Source organism: Hevea brasiliensis, chromosome 15, assembly GCF_030052815.1.
Source record: "Hevea brasiliensis isolate MT/VB/25A 57/8 chromosome 15, ASM3005281v1, whole genome shotgun sequence".
In the NCBI taxonomy this organism is placed as follows: domain Eukaryota; kingdom Viridiplantae; phylum Streptophyta; class Magnoliopsida; order Malpighiales; family Euphorbiaceae; genus Hevea; species Hevea brasiliensis.
This window is the reverse complement of record NC_079507.1, coordinates 57,988,244-58,011,237: the sequence shown is the minus strand read 5'-3', so window position 1 is coordinate 58,011,237 and position 22,994 is coordinate 57,988,244. Positions and strand designations below refer to the sequence as shown.

The 22,994-nt window shown below is 31.7% G+C and overlaps 3 protein-coding genes across 4 annotated transcripts; all 3 read right to left on the bottom strand.

Annotated features, from left to right (window-relative positions):
- Nucleotides 1-119: 119 nt before the first annotated feature.
- LOC110658878 (loganic acid O-methyltransferase) lies at nucleotides 120-1,633 on the bottom strand. Of its 2 annotated transcripts, XM_058136623.1 has the most exons (3): nucleotides 1,499-1,633; nucleotides 672-1,334; nucleotides 120-587 (listed from the first exon to the last, which is right to left on the bottom strand). In XM_058136623.1, the coding sequence occupies exons 1-3, from the start codon at nucleotides 1,541-1,543 to the stop codon at nucleotides 240-242; spliced, it is 1,056 nt and encodes a 351-aa protein (XP_057992606.1). In that variant the 5' UTR covers nucleotides 1,544-1,633; the 3' UTR covers nucleotides 120-239. The 2 variants fall into 2 exon arrangements, with proteins under 2 accessions (XP_057992606.1, XP_057992605.1); XM_058136622.1 differs by having other exon boundaries at nucleotides 120-1,334.
- Nucleotides 1,634-13,045: 11,412 nt separating this feature from the next.
- LOC110658891 (loganic acid O-methyltransferase) lies at nucleotides 13,046-14,568 on the bottom strand. The gene is made up of 3 exons (XM_021816662.2): nucleotides 14,445-14,568; nucleotides 13,633-14,298; nucleotides 13,046-13,545 (listed from the first exon to the last, which is right to left on the bottom strand). Exons 1-3 carry the CDS (start codon nucleotides 14,532-14,534, stop codon nucleotides 13,207-13,209), a joined length of 1,095 nt encoding a protein of 364 aa, XP_021672354.2. The 5' UTR covers nucleotides 14,535-14,568; the 3' UTR covers nucleotides 13,046-13,206.
- Nucleotides 14,569-18,191: 3,623 nt separating this feature from the next.
- Nucleotides 18,192-18,866, bottom strand: LOC131174072 (loganic acid O-methyltransferase-like). Its single transcript, XM_058137115.1, has 3 exons — nucleotides 18,798-18,866; nucleotides 18,592-18,651; nucleotides 18,192-18,530 (listed from the first exon to the last, which is right to left on the bottom strand). Exons 1-3 carry the CDS (start codon nucleotides 18,864-18,866, stop codon nucleotides 18,192-18,194), a joined length of 468 nt encoding a protein of 155 aa, XP_057993098.1.
- Nucleotides 18,867-22,994: the final 4,128 nt, after the last annotated feature.

Below are 22,994 nucleotides of genomic sequence, written 5' to 3'. Positions count from 1 at the left end.
TGAATCAGCCATTTTCAAGGTATGTCCCGTTATGTGAAGGATATGCCATCCTTTGATCAACTGTACCCAGATTGATCGAAAAATTGATCTGGAAAAGGTCATGTACTGCAAAAGGTCTATTTAGAAATCTATGAATGTCCCAAGTTTATTTTATCCAGTTCCCTGGCAATTCACAATTTTGCACATTTATTGAGACGTACAAGTAAAGCTGCATTAATGGTTTGCTCTTACGGTAGCTTTCAATTGTGGCATCTGCGTTTTAGAATAACAGTTAATTGAGATCCTTGTGCGTAGCATGATAATAAGGACAGCATCACATCATCCATTCTCTCAAGAAATCGTTCAAACAATTCGTTTATAATCTCGGCTCCAAAGTGTCTGGCGATGACTCCTTCCAGCCCAGATCTCAAGTGCATTGTGATTGAATATCCAGTAGCTGGGTTGTCAGGATCAGGTACGCAATCCGTAGGCTCCATTCTCTCAATGCTAAAACACCCATTTCGTTCTACAATCTGTCTCATCTCCTTAGGCGTCACAGAGTACATTGGAACGTTGAAAGAGTCCACAAGAGCTTCAGATACTAATCCCTGCACTAGGAAGAGCTTCAGATAAATTGAATTGAACAACATACGTTCTAGGTAGACCAGTGACAGAGTTGATATCAGGGTTACCTCTTTTGCCAAATCCACTAGGCAGGACTCTAAATGATTCAACAATATACCTATCGGTACGTTGGAAAGTGGGATCCCATCTGGAGTTGATGGCATGGTTAGGACCATCATACTTCCCTCCACGAGTTCTTTTGCTCTGGCATCGAAGAACGTCCCCATGTCCTTTGAAAATTGGGCTGCAAAAGCTTCGACTACTATTTCTGGGGCATTAGTGTAATGAATCTTCCCTTGGTTCCATGCTGGAGAATCCTTGTCTTGCACTTCCTGAGGCACCTCGGAAAGCCAGTGTAGTGCATAAGAGGAATGTACAAAATGCAGAGAGGAATCAGGGAACAAACGGCCGTGAAAAGATCCCGGTACAGCGGCTGTGAAGTATTTTCTTTTGGAAGGGAGAGACTTGAAAAGAGTATTGAAATCGTTGAAAGGAAGATCATTAAAGAAGACTTGAAATTGAGGCACTTGATCAGGAGTGAAGCCTTCTGATATGAACTTCTTTTCCACAGCATCAAGAATATTGTGTGTACTGTAGAATGCGTTAGGGCCCACTGAACATCCCATATCCGCAACACAAAATGCTTTGTAAGTAGATGAAAATGGTTCTATTTCAAGCTTCTCCATGATCGTTTCATCAATCACTTCCGTAACAAATACCATGACTGGTCTCTGCCAAAAAAAAAAAAAAAGAAAAGAAAAGTCCATCGAATGCCCTCAGTTTTCCAGGTTGCCATACATCAATATTTTCAATATATTCAATGTAATTCTGGAAGAGAAAAAGGTTGTTTGACATCTTGTATAACCAGTGCACAAGTGAAGATAAATATGCATACCTGTCGACAATTGACAGCGTTCTTGGTGGTGGCCTTGACACACATCTTCAACTCTGGTTCTGTCTGTAACACTCGCCTATCTCTTAGCTCTATCAGTTGCAGAACAAAAATTTATAGCCCAGGTGGGGGTGGCCGTCCTCCTAACATAGATTCTTTTCCAAAAGAATGACTTATGTTCAACTAACTTTTGTGTGTGTCTTTTAGTCATCATTGGGCAAAAGATGGATTTAGACACTTCTTGATTCGACAACATCGATAATGAGATTTATGCTTTCATTTTTGTATTATTTGCCAAGTTTTCCTGCATTTTCATCTGTTTCTGTTTTCAATGCCTATTCTTTTCTTTCACATGATCTTTACGTTCTTTAAAAATAACAACGTTAGTTAAATCAGACATTTTCAAAAAATAAAATAAAACAAAACGTTAAATCAGACGGTTGCCCTAGATTACATCGGGTCTTCTATCTTTTTGTTGATGGGTTTTATCGCAAGATCCAATATGCCATTTTGGAATAATTGGAAACCATTATGCACTAATGCCTTGCCGTTGCCAAGTTTGATACCACATGAATTTAAGAATTCATTCGATTTGGAGGGAGTAGACTCTTATTCAAACCGAATAATTATCAAATCGATTTAATTCAGAAATTTAATTTAATTTTTTAATAAATGAGTTTAATTTAATTTTTAATTTTAAAAAATTTACTTCATTTAATTTAATTTTCAAAAAAAACCAATAAAATCAAACTGAACTAAATAATTAACTGTTATTAAGCCTTAAATTAAAGTTAAAAACAAGAGATATAATTAAAATTAGGTTTGAAATAAGTATAAAATAAACTTAAAAAAAAATTTTAAGATGAAGTTCAAATTAAAAAATTGAATCGAATCAAACCGAATAAGTTTCATCCCGTTTTCTCTCTAATTTAATTTGATTCAATTTGATTTACTATAAATTTTGGTTTATTCAATTTTTTAAACCAAATCAATTGAACTAACCGATTATCTAAAAAAAAAAAAAAGATTTATCACATACAATTATCAAAAACTTATTCTTCCTGTCCCTATTCTTGGATATATTTTTTTGACACCTTTCTTTTTCTCTCCCTTTTAATTTGATTTAATTCTTGAACTGATATGATTAGTGGGTTAACTACAATTAATTAGGAGGATGAGAATTCGTTGTAATAAATGTAATCAATCAGCTGGCAACCGCCAAGTTTGATACCAAGCGAGTAGGCAGAGATGTGCTTGGACCGATCCCTGTTGGGAATTACTGTGGATTCACAGTGCCGTTTTGTTCTTATTTTTGGAAGCAAGCTAATTAGATGCTTGTTCCATCGGCTGCTAATTAATTAAGAGTTCTAACTTATTCTCATTAGCACCAAGAGAAATTAATGACACCTTCTTGAGAGCTTTATTGTCAATAACATAATTAAGCACAGCAAATCAAAAACTTTTCAAAAAAAAAAAAAAAAAAAAAACACCAGCAGCATCCCACACTCAGGATTGAGTACGCAGCCCTGCAAGAGCCTTATTCTGCTTTACAGAGAAGCTGTTTTCTGGCTTACAGCGACACTTATAAAAAAAAAAAAAATACACATATATATCCATAACTTTTAACACAAGACAACACTCTAGCAACTTAAACTAAATTAAAGAGAGAAATTCTTACTTAGATCTGATCTACTGTAAACTTAAGATATAAACATGTGAAACTCATACATTTAATAAGTGAGTCCCACTATATATATTGTGTTTTGAGTTCATGGTAGACCGAATTTAAATAAAAAAAATTTAATTAAATATTTCTCTTTCTCAATGTACAACAAATTAAGAGGAAAGAATTACAAAGAAAAATGAAGAAAGTATATATGGAATTCATCACATATAAATTAATAGAAATGGAACTAACCATCATAACAAAACTCAACGTGGATTTATAGATATAGCTAGCTACGCTAAGTTGAAGATACATTGAAAATGGAAGAAGCTGTTGGTGTTAGTACTGAAAGCTGCCATGTCCACTGATAAAGCTATGCCTACTTCTGATAGCTATATCAGTTGCCCTTCTACATGTTACATTGATGCTCTTAATTACTGTCACTTACTGTATTAGACATATGTGTATATATATAGCATGTAGGCATTTAAATTCTTGGGATCTTTGGCCTGTGTTTGGTAAGTGAAGTTGCCTAAAAGTTTCCATTTTGAGAACAATCGAATTTGTTGGAATATAGTCTAAATAATTGCTTATAGTTATTATTTTTTTAGAAATCACTTGGTATTCGAAACCTACTGGCTCGTTTAATTCAAATTCGTGCTGGACAAGCCCACAAAGGGGGCAAAGCGCTCCCTCTTAAGTGCTTCATACCTAGGGCTTAAACCCGAAACCACTGACTAAGGAAGAAGGGATCTCTGCCATCCCATTTCACATCTTGGGATTGCTTATAGTTCATTTTAATTCAAGTACAATAGAAATCTGAAAATCTCATAGGAAGTCCATCAAAAAATTAAATAAGATATTTTTCTTCCAATTTGTCTTCCAACATGTTTAAACTCCATGTGTCAAGCTAGCCTTGTTTTTGCATATGCTGGGCCAAGTTTCATGCTTGAATTGATGTTTGAACAAAGAAAGAAAATGGAAGTGCATAGGAAGAAACACATGTAGAGGCTTTTTCCTTCAAAGCTTGGGCCAATTCCTGACTTAATGGAGAGCAGTGGCAAGAAAGAAAAATAACAAGGGACCATGCGAAGATGTCGCGGCGAGGCCGTGTGAGAAAGTGGCTAGGTGCACAGCCAGGATGTGCGTGAGGTAAAAGGAGGCTTTTTCTCTCTCTTCCCCACTTTTGGTTTGGAATTCTAACCAGCTGACCCTAGCCCTTGAAAATGTCACGACCCAACCCATGGGCCGGACCGGCACTAGGACCTGGGCCAGCCTAAAGCCCCCGAGGCCCGTAGTAAGCCTAACTATTCATTAACCCAACTCTAAGGCCCATTTGGGCCCAATTTCAAGAAATCAATCGGATAGAGTTCAGCCATAAAATGGACCTTTCAACGGGGAGTTTTTGACTCACCCGACCTGTAAACACAATAAATAATTAATTGGGGAGCTCAGCTCACCCTTCACATACTCATATCATCATAAAAATAAATGGGAGCTCAGCTCCCTCATCCAGTCCATCAAACATGCATGTGATAATAATTTTACAGGTCCAAAATAACAATTTATATTACAGATCCAAATCAATTAAATACTTCTAACACATGCGGAAATTTTAGAAGTTTATAGAATTACACAAACATGAATAGACGACCTGCGAAGGAGAAAAGCAAGTTAACCTAAAAAATATCCTCCTGTGGCCTGGAAAAATATTGAACAGGAGTGAGCGTTCGACTCAGAGAGTAAAATATCAATTTTAACCATAATCTCTATAACTATCTAAAACTAATGTACCCTGTAGAGTGAAATGCAACATCAGTAGAAATTTCACATCATAACAGCAAAAAGGTAATTTGGAGCACTCACACACCCAATAATATCAATCATAATATATGGAGTGATCCCTATCTGACTTTCTTAAATCTAACTTTGTGCGTGAAGAACTCAGCTCGGACTTCCACTTAATAACCAAATCGGGGTCCCAGCGAAGAACTCAAGCCGTGTCTACCCCGAAGGACCAGGTCCCAGCGAAGATCTCAAGCCGTGTCTACCCGTCCTATCCATAGTCCACACCACATCACACACACGCCAACGCACGCACACGGCTCCAAATTACCACAACAACATCCATGGCACTTTAACAGTTGTGAATGCAATATAAAACGTGCCTAAAGTTTAACTACATAGACATATACATATAAGTGATGCATGAAACCCCAGGGTGAAGTGCTCGGACGTATGAAACCCTTGTCCAAAAACTCCTGTAGTTGCTCCTTTAACTTTTGCAATTTTGCTGGTGCCATCCTGTAAGGCGGCATTGATATGGGGTTCATACCCGGCACAACATCAATGCAAAACTCTATTTCCCTTCCTGGTGGCAATCCCGGAAGCTCCTCAGGGAAGACATCAATGAATTCTCTGACAACAGGAATATTTTCCATGTTGACACCTTCTACAGAGGTATCTCTCACCAATGCCAAATACCCTTGACATCCATGCCTCAACATTTTCTAGCACTAATTGCTGACACCAAATTATATGGAGCCACGCTCCTGTCACCATCAAAGCTAAACCCATCCACACCAGGTATGTGGAAATACACCTTTTTGTTCCTGCAGTCTAAAGTGGCATAATGAGTTGCCAACCAATCCATTCCCAGAATTACATTGAAATCTATCACTGGTAGAGGAACCAAGTCTGTTGGGAGGATCTTTCCATCCACTACTACTGGGCTACCCGGAAAAATAATATCTACATTTATGTTGTCACTAAGCGGGGTAGCTATAGACAAAGGGCATTCTAAAGTTGTAGGGTTCCTACCCAATCTCATGGCAAACACAGGGGAGACAAATGAGTGCGTAGCACCCGGATCTATCAAAACACGAGCCTCATAGGAACAGACTAGAAGAATACCTGCCACAACTGCATTGGAAGCCTGAGCATCTTGGTGGGTCAGGGTGAAAACCCGAGCTTGACCCCTACCCTGAGTGGCAGAACCACGATCGACTTCTACCTCTGACCGCCTCCAAATCCACGCCCCTTGTCCTTGGCCTGTTGAATCGATCGTCGCACTGCTATCTGGAAGCACCAGGATACAACTGACGAGGAACATTTGCAACAGAAACTTGTGACCCCATCTGTGGCTCGCTGAACACGGGGCATTCCCTAGCAAAGTGACCTGATTGGCTACACCTGAAGCATACTCCTGAACCCATCATACAAGGTCTTGAATGTCCTCTTCCACACTGTGCACAAGGTGCCAAGGAGGATCCTGAACCAGACCCAGAACTGCTGTACGCCGAACTATGACCACTGTTGGATCCGTACCCTGGTCTGAATCCTCGAGATTTGTGTCTAAAACCACTCCTCTTATTCCTGCTTCTTCTTCTATAATTAGTTTGGCCACCACTATCCGTAGTACCCATATGGGGAACACCTGAAGAACCTTCTGCTCTATTTTTCTTTGCCCTTCCACTGTCATCTACAGCATAGCTAATCTCAATTTGTCTAGCTCGATCAACCACCACATCAAAAGACTGATCCGACATCATGGCCAGGTTTGCATACCTCCTGTCAAGCCCCTTTAGGAACCTCTTCACCTTCATAGTTTCTGTAGCTACTGCTGTAGGGGCATACCTGCTCAATTCCAAAAATTCTATAGCATTTTCATCTACAGACCTGCCATTCTGTCTTAAGGCCTCAAAGGCCTACTGCTTTTGATCTCTGAAACTTTCTGGCACAAACCGATTGATGAACAGTTCCACAAACTGAGTCTATGACAAACCCTCCATCCGAGGTAATATGTAGTCATTCGTCCATTGTCTAGGCATAGGCCCCATAACATGCTGCATACACTCTATAAGTCTTCTTTCAGTCAATTGCAACTCTGTTCCTGCCTGTCTACAGGAATCCAAAAACCGATATGCATCGTCTGACACATCTTAAGTACGAGGCACCAACTTCTTAAAATTGATGATCTGTTTGTAAGGTTCCCCTCTTGGTGCGGTGGACTGCTGCTGCTGTGGAGGGTGGACCATATACTGCGCCATCATGTCGATGGTTCTCTGCAACCCAGCTAGAGTAGCTGCCATGGGGTCCATGGGACCCTATGCCATAAAAGACTGATTCTGAATCGTTGGCGCTTCTCTACTTGAGCGACTAGGCCTCTAGCCTCCTACCGCCTCCTGGGCGGCGCCTCATCTTGTCCGACACCTCGTCAGCACATCCAGTTACAGTGCGATGGCTCTCCTGTTTCTATGCATTTTCCTGAAATTCAGCAGCATTAGCCCACAAAATTCAAAACAACATGTTACACAGCTCTATAGACTCATATTTATACATAATGTTATGAAGTAGAAACTAGAAGCAAAGATGACAATGCAAGATGAATGTGGACTCTATTTTCCGCATGTGACTCCTATTAGACTCTTCTCAACATTTTAGACAAACATTCCCTAAGAATTTGGAGCCTAAGCTCTGATACTACATTTGTCACGACCCAACCCATGGGCCGGACCTGCACTAGGACCTGGGCTAGCCTAAAGCCCCTGAGGCCCGTAGTAAGCCTAACTATTCATTAACCCAACTCTAAGGCCCATTTGGGCCTAATTTCAAGAAATCAACCGGACAGAGTCTGGCCATAAAATGGATCTTTCAACAGGGAGTTTTTTACTCACCCGACCTGTAAACACAATAAATAATCAATTAGGGAGCTCAGCTCACCCTCCACATACTCATATCATCATAAAAATAAATGGGAGCTCAGCTCCCTCATCCAGTCCATCAAACATGCATGTGATAATAATTTTACAGGTCCAAAATAACAATTTATATTACAGACCCAAATCAATTAAATACTTCTAACACATGCGAAAATTCTCGAAGTTTATAGAATTACACAAACATGAATAGACGACCTGCGAAGGAGAAAAGTAGGTTAACCTCAAAAATATCCTCCTGTCGCCTAGAAAAATATTGACAGGAGTGAGGGTTCGACTCAGAGAGTAAAATATCAATTTTAACCATAATCTCTATAACTATCTAAAACTAATGCACCCTGTAGAGTGAAATGCAACATCAGCAGAAATTTCACATCATAACAGCAAAAATGTAATTTAGAGCATTCACACACCCAATAATATCAATCATAATATATGGGAGCTGATCCCCTATACAGCTCTCTTAAATCCAACCTGTGCCAGCGAAGAACTCAGCTCGGACTTCCACTTAATAACCAAATCGGGGTCCCAGCGAAGAACTCAAGCCGTGTCTACCCCGAAGGACCGGGTCCCAGCGAAGATCTCAAGCCGTGTCTACCCGTCCTATCCATAGTCCACACCACATCACACACACGCCAACGCACGCACACGGCTCCAAATTACCACAACAACATCCATGGCACTTTAACAGTTGTGAATGCAACATAAAACGTGCCTAAAGTTTAACTACATAGACATATACATATAAGTGATGCATGGGCATGCTTGAACATATAATAATATCGAAATTACAATTAAAATTAATATTTTACTCACAGACTTGACAGCGGTCACTGTAGCAGCTGGGCGGAGGAAGAAGGCTGTCCTGGCTCACCTGACAATTTCATTACAATTATTTAATACAATTGACTCAATACAAATCAAGAAAAGATCAAATACGTCCTAAGTCGTGCCGAAAATCCGGCAGAGTCTCCCCTATACCTAGGACCTACCCAACTTGCAAAAGGGCTCAAAACATACTTCTATATTCACAACCCATATATCCACAACTCAATCACATCACACAGCCCCTCCTGGGCCCATCAAATCAGTCATTCATTACAATATGTAAAATTTCAATTTAGTCCTTATAATTGATTATTTTTACAAAAACTGCCCAAATAAGCTCTAAAAATTCTAAAACTTTGCCCCATGGTCCTTAGCAATATTACTAGGCTATTGCAAAAGGAATCATAATTTTCTGAGCTACCACGAATATTTTACGGATTTTTAATCCCATTTAAGCATTAGAAAATTACGAAAAAGTAAAGTTCGGGTTTACTTATGCTGATTCCGACTTCGGGGACGCGCTCGGGACGTCTGACAATGGTGGGGTAGCCAAAACCTCGATTCAATTCGGTGACTTTTTCGGTAATCGGTCTGTCTGACCGGAAATTCACAGACCCGGACAACTGTCGAATTTCCGCGAATTGAAAATACCTACACGAAGCCCACAACACGGGGGTTAGTACATAAATTTACAGAATTTTCTAAGCTCATTTAATGCTCGAAAAAACACTACGAATTTTCGTGGGACCCACTGAAAAACGGTGTCGAAAAATTTTGAAATTTATATCGCCGCGAAGCTCTCGACGAGTGGAGCGCTCTGGTGCTCTCGGTTTTCTCGTGGGGTTCACGGTTTGCGAGAAATCTAGCCCAAAAGTCAAAATGGGCTAAAATTTTCAGGACAAAAATTGGACAAACTGCTCAATGGATTTCGGTGTTCTTGGTGTTTATGGAGAGCTCTAGACGAGTAGATGGATTTAGACACAAGACCCCATCCGATTGGTGGCCGGATCGGCCGGATTTTGGCCGAGAAGACGAAGCGGCGCGCTTGCGTATCGCGTCGCTTCGGACGCCTTTTTCCTGCGTTCCAGGCGGCGGCCTGCGAGGGGAGGTGGCTGGGGAGGCGCGCCGGCAGACTGGGGTGGCAGGGGAGGCGGCTGGCCGACTAGGGAAGGTGGGAGGAGAGAGAAAATGGGAGAGAGAGAGAGAGGAAGGAGAACGCGCGCGGGAGAGGAGAAGAAGAAGAAAAAGGAGCCGGCCCGATTCGGCCGGTCCGATCCGGTCCGGTTCAAGTCGGCCGGTTTGATTCAGGATATAAAATTTTGAATTTATTACTCTGCCTTGAGACCGAAAACGAGGCCTAAAAATTCCGAAAATATTCTAGAAAACTCAGAAAAATTTATAGACTCCAAATATATTTTTAGTTTTACCACGTGTTCTTTAAATTAATTTTTAAAAATCATCAAAGTTTTATATTTTTGGGAAATCAAATCCGATTTCGAAAATTCGAAAAATTTTAAATAATTTCCTAAAATTTAAATAAAATTAAAACATCCATATTTACTCAAAAATAATAAATTTAAAAATTAGGGTTATTACAGAAAAGCTCATATTTTCATCTGTTGAAGGAATTTTGGCTGCTGAAAATTCTCAAAGAACACCGTTGAAATTGGGAAGATCAAGCTAAGGAGGGTTTTGAAGATCTGGAAGATTTGAAGAGAGGAATCACCTGCCCTACAATTCGTTCAGAGTTTTTATTTCTTTCTCTTGTGTACTTCAAATTTAATTTTTAGAACTCATTCTAAGGATAATTTTGGATATTATTTCAATTAAACTTGTACTTGATTTTGGGATTATGAAGAACTAATTAAATTTTCATATTAGGATATCTCATATAACTCATTTTATTTTAAATTGCAATATTTTGTTTTAATTTTCTCTATTAATGCATTTGCTTGTTTTTTGAAATTAGTGGCTTTGAGTTTCATATTTGATGCTCAAATGATTAGATTTATAATTTGTACTGGGAGAAAAGACTGTAAATCTGTTTAGCGAGCAACACAGGATTAAAAAACTAAAGCCAAAGCAGAATGTTTGGCTCGTAGAATTTTAAAAATAATCATTAAACTTAAAAAATAATTAAAATTTACTTTATTATGAAAAATAAATTTGTGGGTTTAAATTATTATTTTGATTAGTAGTTAAATCTGAATTATTAAACAAGATAACTAAAATTTATACCCTAAACCCTAAAATTTATAATTAAATTCAGTGAAATCAGATATAACTCAATACTTTATCTCTTAAATTTTAATTGTCTCAATTCTTAAAATTAATTTTAGTCTTAATTTAAAGTTAATTTTCAATTTCATCAATTTTCAATATGTGAAATAATACATTTTTTTATTATTTAGATAATGCTTAATATAAATAAATTTCATAAAATTTTGTAGAATTTATTTATAAATTTAAAATTTTAATATTTTACTTAAATGAAAATTTATCTATAATTCTTAATAATCAATTTCATGATATTGATTATAATTAAACTAAATTTTATTAAAATTAATAAAATTTATAAATAAATTTTTAATTTAAAATCATATATATTTCAAGTAATAAAATTATTTTTTTTATATATTATTTTATTTTATTTTATTTTATTTATATTAAATAAAAAAATTATTTGCAAAAAATTTATTTAGTAAATCAAATAAATTTTATTATAAAATTAAACCAAACAATTATTGATGATCAAAATTTGACATTGAAAATTGAAATCCTAGAAATTCAAAAATTGCGACTGATAGCATGTTTGCTTCAGTAGAAGATTTCGATAGTTCATCATCAAGAATTTTCCAGTCTTATTTTAATTAGTTAATGATCAAATGATAATGATCAAAATTTGACAATGAAATCCTAGAAATTGAAAATTTGCGACTGCTAGCATGTTTGTTGTCAAACTTAATTTTTTGATCATCAATTACGTCATACACATATACCGTCTTTGAAAATTATAATTTATTTAAAACTGGATAAATGAATACTATGCTTTTTTTTTAAAATAAATTATTAATTACACTTAATTTTTATTTTTTTAATTTTTTAAATTAAAAAAATTAATTCTAATTATAAAATTAATTAAAAATTTTAATTAAATTAAATTCTCACAAAATTATATATTAAAAAAAAAATTTCTTTCAAACTCTAAAAATTGTCATCACGTCGAGTGCTTTTTTTTTTTTTTTTTTTAATTTTGAAAATAGCATTTACCTAAATAAATCATCCAGTCGATACCTTACTTGGAAAATTCTTTTTTTTTTTCTAGAACATATTTAACCCAGCTGTGTAATCCAGTTGAGTAATCGAGTCTGTGTAATCCTAAAATCACATGTGTGTGTGTATATATATATATATTAGCTCAACACTAAACATACTATTAATAAGTGTATATCAATTACAAATTTGCGACTGATAGCATGTTTGCTGTCAGTAGAAGATTTCGATAGGTCATCATCAATTACGTAAATATAAAATTTATTTAAAATTTTTATTTAAATTTAATTTATTATAAATTTAAATATATATATATATATATATATATATATATAAAATAAAATTCACATATAAAATAAATAAAATTTATATATTTATAAATCAGGGGTAAGTGATTTTGTTTTAACAGGGTTATCAGAAAATATCAACCTGTAACTATCTTACTTTGACAAATTTGGGCGATTCTACCTATAGTGCACCTTCAGTCCATCTATCCTTACTTGGACCATTTTGTTAATAATTTCTAAGCTCAGACAATTCAATTTTCTTCTAGAAAATTCCATTTTAATGATACAATATTCGCATAATATATTTTAGTAGCGGCATACCATTCCACTTAAATTATATTTATTTCTTTATAATTAAAACAAAATATAATTATGAACATATTCATTTTAACTTTTAACTATTTTAAATAATAGAATTCAAAATAATTTCTATTATTTTTAAATTTTTAAATTTATTCTGAACACATTAATTTTATTGCAAAATCGATTCAAAAGTGAATTTTTGCACACGAAGTATTTCAAACAGGATGCAATGGAATTAACACATGGGGATTCATAAACGAAGCTCATTCAAGCTGCATGTCGCTTTGTCCAGATGAGATGACAGAGGTGGTTCATGGAAATGGGTGCTTAAAAATTGAGGGAATTTAGTTATTGAACCTCTGTTGATGCTTTTAGTGGCACCAAAGATGATAGACATAAACTAATTACTTTTAAAAAAAATATTATTTGAATATATATATGGAATGCAATATGTTCAATATAGATTAAATCTTGATTCTTGAAGCAGAAATATAATTATTGATCTCACGCCAATAGACTACAATGTTGCGCATCCACTTATTTTATTTTGTAAAACTAGCGTAGGGCACAGGAAAACTAGGTTGCAAGCCAGCAATCAAAAGAGCTAATAAATATGTAAGCTTAGAAGTGCAGGAATCATTTCCGCTTGAGAGCAAGAAATAGTTGAGTTCCTTCATCGGAGCTAGACTGCAGTCGGGAGGAGAATTCTTCAGTTTTCTTGGAATGTCGATGGAACAATTCATCTATAATCTCACTTCCAAAGTGCTTGCTGAGTATTCCTTCAAAACCAGCTCTAAAGTGCATGGTGCATGCCTGCCCACTGCAAAAGACTTTAATAGCAGATTCTGGGTTAAAAAACTCAGCCCTCTCAATTTTGAAGCGCCCATTTTTTTCTATGATCTCTGTCATCTCGTTAGGAGTAGCAAGATACATAGGCAAATTGAAGGAGTCCACCCGAGCTTTGCTTATTAATCCCTGTTGTTAAGTTTAATTACATCATAAGATTCTGTTTCAGAATAAAAATTGCATTTAATTAATATATAGTTCTTAGTTAAGACTTGCCTCTTTTGCCATGTCCAGCAGGGTAGACTCCAAAAGATCGAACAACACAGAAGCTAGCGTGTGAGAAGGAGAAATCTCATTTCGGAAGGATCCTATAATTAGCACCAGCATGCCACCAGACACAAGCTCTGTTGCTCTAGCATCTAAAAACATCCCTACGTCTTTTGCAAACTGAGCAGCGTAAGCTTTGCCCACTTCTTCTGGTGCACTAAGGTAGAAAATTTTGCCCCTGTTCCAAGCAGGAGAGTTCTCATCTACCACCTCATTTGGCACCTGAGAGAGCCAATGTAATGCATGGGAAGCATGTATGAAATGGAGAGAGGACGTGGGGAACAACTGGTAATGGAAAGACCCTGGCACCCCAGCAGCAAAGTATGGCCTTTTGGGAGGCAGAGACCTGAAGAGAGTGTTGAAATCATTCGAGTCTTGATCATTAAAGAACACTTGAAATTCTGGGATTTGGGAAGTGAGACCTTGGGATTGATACTTGTGTTTGACAGCTTCAATCACATTTTCCATAGCAATAAAGGTATTTGGTCCAACTGAACATCCCAAATCCGCTATGCGAAATGAGCTTGAACTTGAAGCAAAAAGGTGATTTTTTACGTCAAGCTTCTGAGCAATTTCCTTATCAATAATCTCCTTTGCAGCACTTATGGTTTCTTTCTGCTCACAGATCAAATATTTCATGTAACTTCATTGCCAGATTATATTATAAAGGGAAACTCTTAGGTAGATTTAGTCTACTACATGATATATTAAGCCAATAAAATCATTTTACACAAGTTAATTACTATATATTAATTAGTTACCTGAAACATGGAGTTTTTGGTGTAGCTATACTCGTCATCTCCACCATTCATTGGGCATGATTTCACCATTGTGTCTCTGCTGTGGCTCATCCTGTCTCTTACACACACACACAGTGAAAGCAACGTTGTGCACCTGTGGTGAGAAGTAAGAAACCTGCAGTCCTATTTATAAGCTGTTCTTGTGAAGAAAGAGCAGCCTTTTACTTGATACTTTTCAAAATCGTAAATTTTCTTTTGCTACGATCAAAACTTACCAAGGAAATTCTAATCTAAACCAACATAACAATAATGTGGTATTGTGATAGTAACTTGATTTTAAATATATTTTCAGATATATTTCATTAACTCGAATTGTGATGCAGTAATAAATGTCCTATATTTGCGACCTATGGTTATTCTATCAAAATTATTGCATGTAATAATTATTTTGCTTGTGATACTGACATATTTTTCGAAGTCTGCATGAATTCTTTGCAACACATATGCAATTATGTCATCTCTAATCTCTCTCTTTCAAAATTTTTACTAATACAAGTCCATCTAATATAAATTCGAACTCATATAAAAATGAGTTTAACAATTGTTAGATTAAATATTTATATTAAAACATATGCATAAATAATCAAAGTAAAGTATACAAATTTAAATATAAAAATTTAATCTAATTTTGATAAGTGTATTTTCATATGAGTTGAAACTATAACTGCACTCTACTTATATTTACTGTATGGCCCAACTCATACTTCAATCTAATAAATTATTAATTTAAAAAAAATAAATGGAATTTATCATAATTTTAAATAAAATTAAATAATCTTTATTTAGAGAAAATAAAATATTCTACTTTTAAATCATTGAAATAGTAGTCCAATGAATGAGTGTCTAACTCGTAAGGTAGAGGATTAAGTGCCTATTTGGCATTATATTTGAAGGGCCAAAACTGCTTTTCTGAATAAAAATATTATTTTAGATGCCGTTGAAAAAAGTAGTTTGAAAAAAATTGTTTTGTTATTTTATTGTTTTTATGATTAAAATTTATCAAATTTAATTTTAAATTATTTTTTAATACTTTCTAACTAGTATATCTAAAAAGTTGATTTTCTCACCAATAGCAATGTCAAATAGGCTTTAAGAGTTCAAACACATAGTTCATCATATTGTTTAAAAAATTTCAATATATAAAAATATATATTTTTTTAAAACTATCATGACTTTTTTTTAATATGATAATGTAACATTAACATAATATTTGATTCAATCAATTACAAATTTAGAATTTATATTAAGTAAATTTTATCTAATTAAAATTTATTTAAAAATAAATTTCACTATTTAATATAACACAATTTAATTAAAATACGAAATTCAAATGAATTTTATATATTATTTTTTTTATTATTAAATTAGTATTTCAATTATTCAATTCATATCTCATATATAGTTAAAAATAAAAAGTTAAAATCTTAACACACTTTTATTTTTCCATTTTTCAATTAATATATTTGGCTTATGAATTTTTTTTTCCCTTTTCTTTTAAGAAATTTCACTATTAACAGAAAACAATGAATATTTGACTAGTAGGCTGCTGCAAGAACATACATTTCAACATGGTTTTTTTTTTTTTAAATAAATTCTTAAATTTATATCTCTTAAGATGGATCTGAGATTTTTTTTATCTAATATTGGAGTTTTACTCCCTTCATTATTAAGGTTTTATTTTTATTTTTGTTTTTATTTTTTAAATATTTAATGGACTTTTGACTATACAAAATATAATGTATATTGTTAATTCCTTTTAGTTAAATACTTTAAATCTTATCAACGAAGTTGCCTATTTTTTTATTAAAATTTAATGATTTAAATTTTTCTACAAATCATTAAAATATAACAAATTAAAAAAAAAGTATTATAAAATTTTTTTTTACCATTTAAAATAAAAAATATCAATTATTATCTACAAGATTGTTTTCCTCTATCTCTATCATACCCATAAATAAAATAAAAAATTTTCTATAAAAAAAAATTGATGGTGGGCGTTGCAGTTTGAAATCTCATATTGCATAACGAAATTCAAAATCTGCACACAGATGTATTTCTTTGCTATTGTCACAATCATAACTATCAACCAATTTAATGACATCATTGGTCAAATATCACTTCAATTGATAGAAACTGAAATTTTATAATAATAAAATTTAATTCTAATTGTAACTTAAAATTTTCAAAATTTTAAAAATATTTTAATATTATTAAACTAATACTTAATAATAATAATAATATGTTGTGAGATTTATAATCCCAACAATTTAATCTTCCAACGTGTATAAAGTCCATTTGTCAAGGCTTAATTGTTTTGCATATGCAAGGCCTGAACAAAGAAAGAAAATGGAAGTGAAACATCAAGAATTTTCCAATCTTAATTTAATTAGTAAATGATCAAATGATAATAATCAAAATTTGACAATGAAATCCTAGAAATTGAAAATTCGCGACTGCTAGCATGTTTGCTGTCAAACTTAATATTTTGATCATCAATTACGTCATACACATATACCGTCTTTGAAAATTATAATTTATTTAAAATTGAATAAATGAATACTATGCTTTATTCTTAAATAAATTACTAGTCACACTTAATTTTTACTCTTTTTTTAATTTTTTAAATTAAAAATAAAATAAAGTTCTTTCATTGTAATTATAAAATTGATTAAAAAATTTTAATTAAATTAAATTCTTATAAAATTATATATTTTAAAAAAAAATTTCTTTCAAACTCTAAAAATTGTCATCACGTCGAGTGTTAATGTTACCCGTATTTCATCATATATTTTCATATTATATTTGATAGAAAACTTTTTATTTAAATATAATTTATTATAAATTTAAAATATAATATAGAAATGAGAATTATAAAATAAAAAAAAAAGATTTATAAGAAATTTAAATATAATTCATAATGAATAAAAGTTTGACAAGTTTGGGCGTTCTACCTATAGTACACATCCAGTCCATCTATACTTACTTGGACAATTTTGTTAATAATTTGATTTTAGTTCATCCACGTGCTAAGCTCAGACAATTCAATTTTCTTCTAGAAAATTCAATTTTAATGATACAATATTCGCATAATATATTTTAGTGGCGGCATACAATTCCACTTAAATTATATTTATTTCTTTATTATTAAAACAAAATATAATTATGAACACATTCATTTTAACGTTTAACTATTTTAAATAATAGAATTCAAAATAAATTCTATTATTTTTAAATTTTTAAATTTATTCTGAACACATTAATTTTATTGCAAAATCGATTCAATAGTGAATTTTTGCACACGAAGTATTTCAAACAGGATGCAATGGAATTAACACATGGGGATTCATAAACGAAGCTCATTCAAGCTGCATGTCCCTTTGTCCAGATGAGATGACAGAGGTGGTTCATGGAAATGGGTACTTAAAAACCTCTGTTGATGCTTGTAGTGGCACCAAAGATGATCGACATAAACTAATTATTTTTAAAAAAATATTATTTGAATATATATATATGGAATGCAATATGTTCAATATAGATTAAATTTTGATTCTTGAAGCAGAAATATAATTATTGATCTCACGCCAATAGACTACAATGTTGCGCATCCACTTATTTTATTTTGTAAAACTAGCGTAGGGCACAGGAAAACTAGGTTGCAAGCCAGCAATCAAAAGAGCTTATAAATATGTAAGCTTAGAAATGCAGGAATCATTTCCGCTTGAGAGCAAGAAATAGTTGAGTTCCTTCATTGGAGCTAGACTGCAGTCGGGAGGAGAATTCTTCAATTTTCTTGGAATGTCGATGGAACAATTCATCTATAATCTCACTTCCAAAATGCTTGCTGAGCATTCCTTCAAAACCAGCTCTAAAGTGCAAGGCGCATGCCTGCCCACTGAAAAAGACTTTAATAGCAGATTCTGGGTTAAAAAACTCAGCCCTCTCAATTTTGAAGCACCCATTTTTTTCTATGATCTCTGTCATCTCGTTAGGAGTAGCAAGATACATAGGCAAATTGAACGAGTCCACCTGAGCTTTGCTTATTAATCCCTGTTGTTAAGTTCAATTACATCATAAGATTCTGTTTCAGAATAAAAAGGAGATCTTTTACGTCAAGCTTCTGAGCAATTTCCTTATCAATAATCTCCTTTGCAGCACTTATGGTTTCTTTCTGCTCACAGTTCAAAGATTTCATGTAACTTCATTGCCAGATTATATTATAAGGGGAAACTCTCAGGTAAATTTAATCTACTACATGATATATTAAGCCAATAAAACCATTTTACATAAGTTAATTACTATATATTAATTAATTACCTGAAACATGGAGTTTTTGGTGTAGCTATACTCGAAATCCCCACCATTCATTGGGCATGATTTCACCATTGTGTCTGTGCTGTGGCTCATCCTGTCTCTTACACGCACACACAGTGAAAGTAACGTTGTGGACCTGTGGTGAGCAGTGAGAAACCTGCAGTCCTCCTATTTATAAGCTGTTCTTGTGAAGAAAGAGCAGCCTTTTACTTGATACTTTTCAAAATCGTTAATTTTCTGTTGCTACGATCAAAACTTACCAGGAAAATTCTAATCTAAACAAACATAACAGTAATGTGGTATTGTGATAATAACTTGATTTTAGATACATTTTCATTAACTCGAATTGTGACTTGGTAACAAATATCCTATGATTTGCAACCTATGTTTTATTCTATCAAAATTATTGCATGTAATAATTATTTTGCTTGTGATACTAACACATCTTTTGAAGTCTGCATGAATTCCTTGCAACACATGCAATTATGTCATCTCTAATCTCCCTCTTTCAAAAAAACTAATATAAATTCAAACTCATGTAAGAACGAGTTTAACAACTGTTAGATTAAATATTTATATTGAAATATATATAAAAATAATTAAAGTCTATATATAAAGTATACAAATCTAGATGTAAAAATATAATCTAATATGAGTTCGAACTATAATAGCACCCTGTTTATATTTACTGTATGACCCAAATCATACTTCAATCTAATAAATTATTAATTTTAAAAAATAAATGGAATTTATCATAATTTTAAATAAAATTAAATAATCTTTATTTAATGAAAATAAAATAATCTACTTTTAAATTATTGAAATAGTAGTCTAATGAATGAGTGTCTAACTCGTAAGGTAGAAGATTAAGGGTTCAAATACGTAATTTATCATCTTCCTTCAAAAATTTCAAAATATAAAACAATATTTTTAAAACTATCATGATTTATTTAATATTATAATGTAACGTTAACATAATATTTGATTCAATCAATTACAAATTTAGAATTTATTTTAAATAAATTCTATCTAATTAAAATTTATTTGAAAATAAATTTTACTGTTTAATATAACACAATTTAATTAAAATACGAAATGCAAATAAATTTTATATATTATTTTTTTTTATTATTAAATTAGTATTTAAATGATTCAATTCATATCTCATATATAGTAAAAAATAAAAAAGTTAAAATCTTAACACATTTTTCTTTTTCCATTTTTCAATTAATATATTTGGCTTATGATTTTTTTTTCTTTTCTTTTAAGAATTTTCAATATTAACAGAAAACAATTAATGCTTGACCAGTGGATAGCCGCAACAACGTACAATTCAACATAAATTAAAAAAAAAAATCTTAAATTTATATCTGTTGAAATGGATATGAGATTCTCATTCTAATATTAAAATTTTACTCTCTCAGGTTTTATTTTTATTTTTTAAATATTTAATAAGTTTTTAACTGTTTAAAAAATAATGTATATTGTTAATTTTTTTAATTAAAGACCTTAAATATTATTAATGAAGCTTACCTATTTTTCTATTAAAATTTGATGATTTAATTTCTTCTACAAACTAATGATGTATAACAAATTATTTTAAAAAAAATGTTTAATTATTGTCTGAAAGATGATTTTCCTCGATCCCAGTCACACCCACAAATAAATTGCAAAATTTTCTATTTAAAAAAATGATGGTAGGCGTTCAAATTTGAAATCTCGTATTGCATAAAGAAATTCAAAATCTGCACACAGTTGTATTTCTTTGCTACTGTCACAATCAAACCATCAACCAATTTAATCACATTATTTATCAATATCACTTCAATTGATATGACATCATTTATCAATATCACTTCAATGGATAAAAACTAAAATTTTATAATAATAAAATTTAATTCTAATTGTAACTTAAAATTTCAACATTTTAAAAATATTTTAATATTATTAAATTAATACTTAATAATAATATTTTATAAAATTTAAGCTATGATTATTTTATAAAAAATATTTTATATTTTTTAATATTTGAGAGTATTTAAAAAAGTTGATTAATAAAAAATATTTTTTTATTAAATAAAAATTAAATTATTTTTAAAAAAATGATATTTATTTTTTTAAATATTTTTTATTTTTAAATTTTAAAAATTTTATTAAAATGTAAATATACTCATATAAATATAAAATAAATAAATATTATTAATTTAATATTATAATTAAATAATTAAAAATATTTTTATAAAAAATATATGTTTTAAAAAATATTTTTATATATAAATTATTTTTCGAGCCTTATTCTTACCATGTGTGTAAACTCCATGTGTCAAGCCTTAATTGTTTTGCATAAAAGGCCAGTGTTTGAACAAAGAAAGAAAATGGAAGCGAAGCATCAAGAATTTTCCAATCTTATTCTAATAGTTAATGATCAAAATTTGACATTGAAATCCTACTTCAAAATTTGCGAATTCTAGCATGTTTGCTGTCTACTTAATATTTTGATCATCAATTATGTCATACACATATATCTTCTTTAAAAATTATAATTTATTTAAAATCAGATAAGTGAATATTACGTTTTGTTTTTAAATAAATCATTCAATTCAATTTAACTAAATCTTTATTTCAAAAATTTAGAATTAATTATATGTATTCTCTTTCTCTACTCTAAACGATTTTGAATTAAATCCTCGAAAATATATAATGTTTCAACGTCATATTATACTACTTTCTTTCAAGTCAGTTTATGTCTATTTCTTTTTTTCTTTTTATCTTCTAACTTAATATGTTCTATTTATCTAATTAAAGTCTCTGTATATTTACGCTTCACATGACCAAATTACCTCAATCTCTATTATCTCAACTTATTATCAATTGACACTTTAAAATAAATAATTAATCACATTTAATTTTTATTTTTTTAAAAAATAATTTTTTAAAATTAAAAAAATTTTTCATTCCAAATATAAAATTAACTAAAAAAACTCAATTAAATTAAAATTTTAAAAAATTATATATTTTAAAAAGAACTTCTTTCAAACTCCAAAAATTAGCATCGCAACGATTGTTTTTCGTTGACAAGTCTAATGCTACCTGTATTATATATATATATATATATCACGACGATTATATTATATTTGATAGGAAACTTTTACCTAAATATAATTTATTATAAATTAAAAATATAATATATAAACGAGAATTATAAATAAAAAGAATGAAATTTATGATAACTTTTTATTTACATATAATTTGTTATAAATAAAAATTTAAAATATATAATAAAATTTATATATAAAATAAGTAAAATTTACCTAATAATATATTAAATTTATAATAAATTAAATTTAAGTAAAATTTTTAATTTGAAAAGTAGCATTTACCTAAATAAATCATCCAGTCAATACCTTACTTCGACAAGTTTGACAGTTTTCCCTATAGCTCTCTAGGTCCATCTATCCTTACTTGGACAAGTTCGGCAAATAATTTGATTTCATTTTCATCGACATACCGTGGGCTCAGAGAATTCATTTTTTTTTTTCATGAACACATTTTACCCAGTTGTGTAATCAAGTCTATGTTATCCTAAAATCACATGCATGCATATATATATATATATATATATATATATATATATATATATATATATATATATATATATATATATATATATATATTATAGCTCAAGCAAACACTAACATACTATTAATAGGTTTATATGAATTACAAATTTAGAATTTATTTCAAATAAATTTTAATTAAAATAAATTTCCCTTTTAATATTATACAATTTAAAAATACATATCGATCAAATTCTATATATTAATATTTGATTATCAAATTAGTAATTCAGTTATTAAATTTAGGCCTCATATATAGAAAAAAGAAACTGAAATCTTAACACAGTTTTCTTTTTCTTTTTTCAATTAATATTGATATTACCCTCATTAAATGACCCAATATTGTGGGTAGCTCACCCACCCCAGTGACCTGTCCTGCTAAGGTTGGAGGCTGTCCGCTCTGGGTCGAAGCCCTCACGGTTTTAAAACGCGTCCATAGGGGTTACGAACTGTCAACTTATGAACCCAGTATCTCTCCCGTGTTTTGTCGATGTGGGATTTGCCTAGGGTGTTACAATCTACCCCCCTTATGGGACTCAGCGTCCTCGCTGAGGTTTGCCCCACCATCGTTCAAGGTTGCACG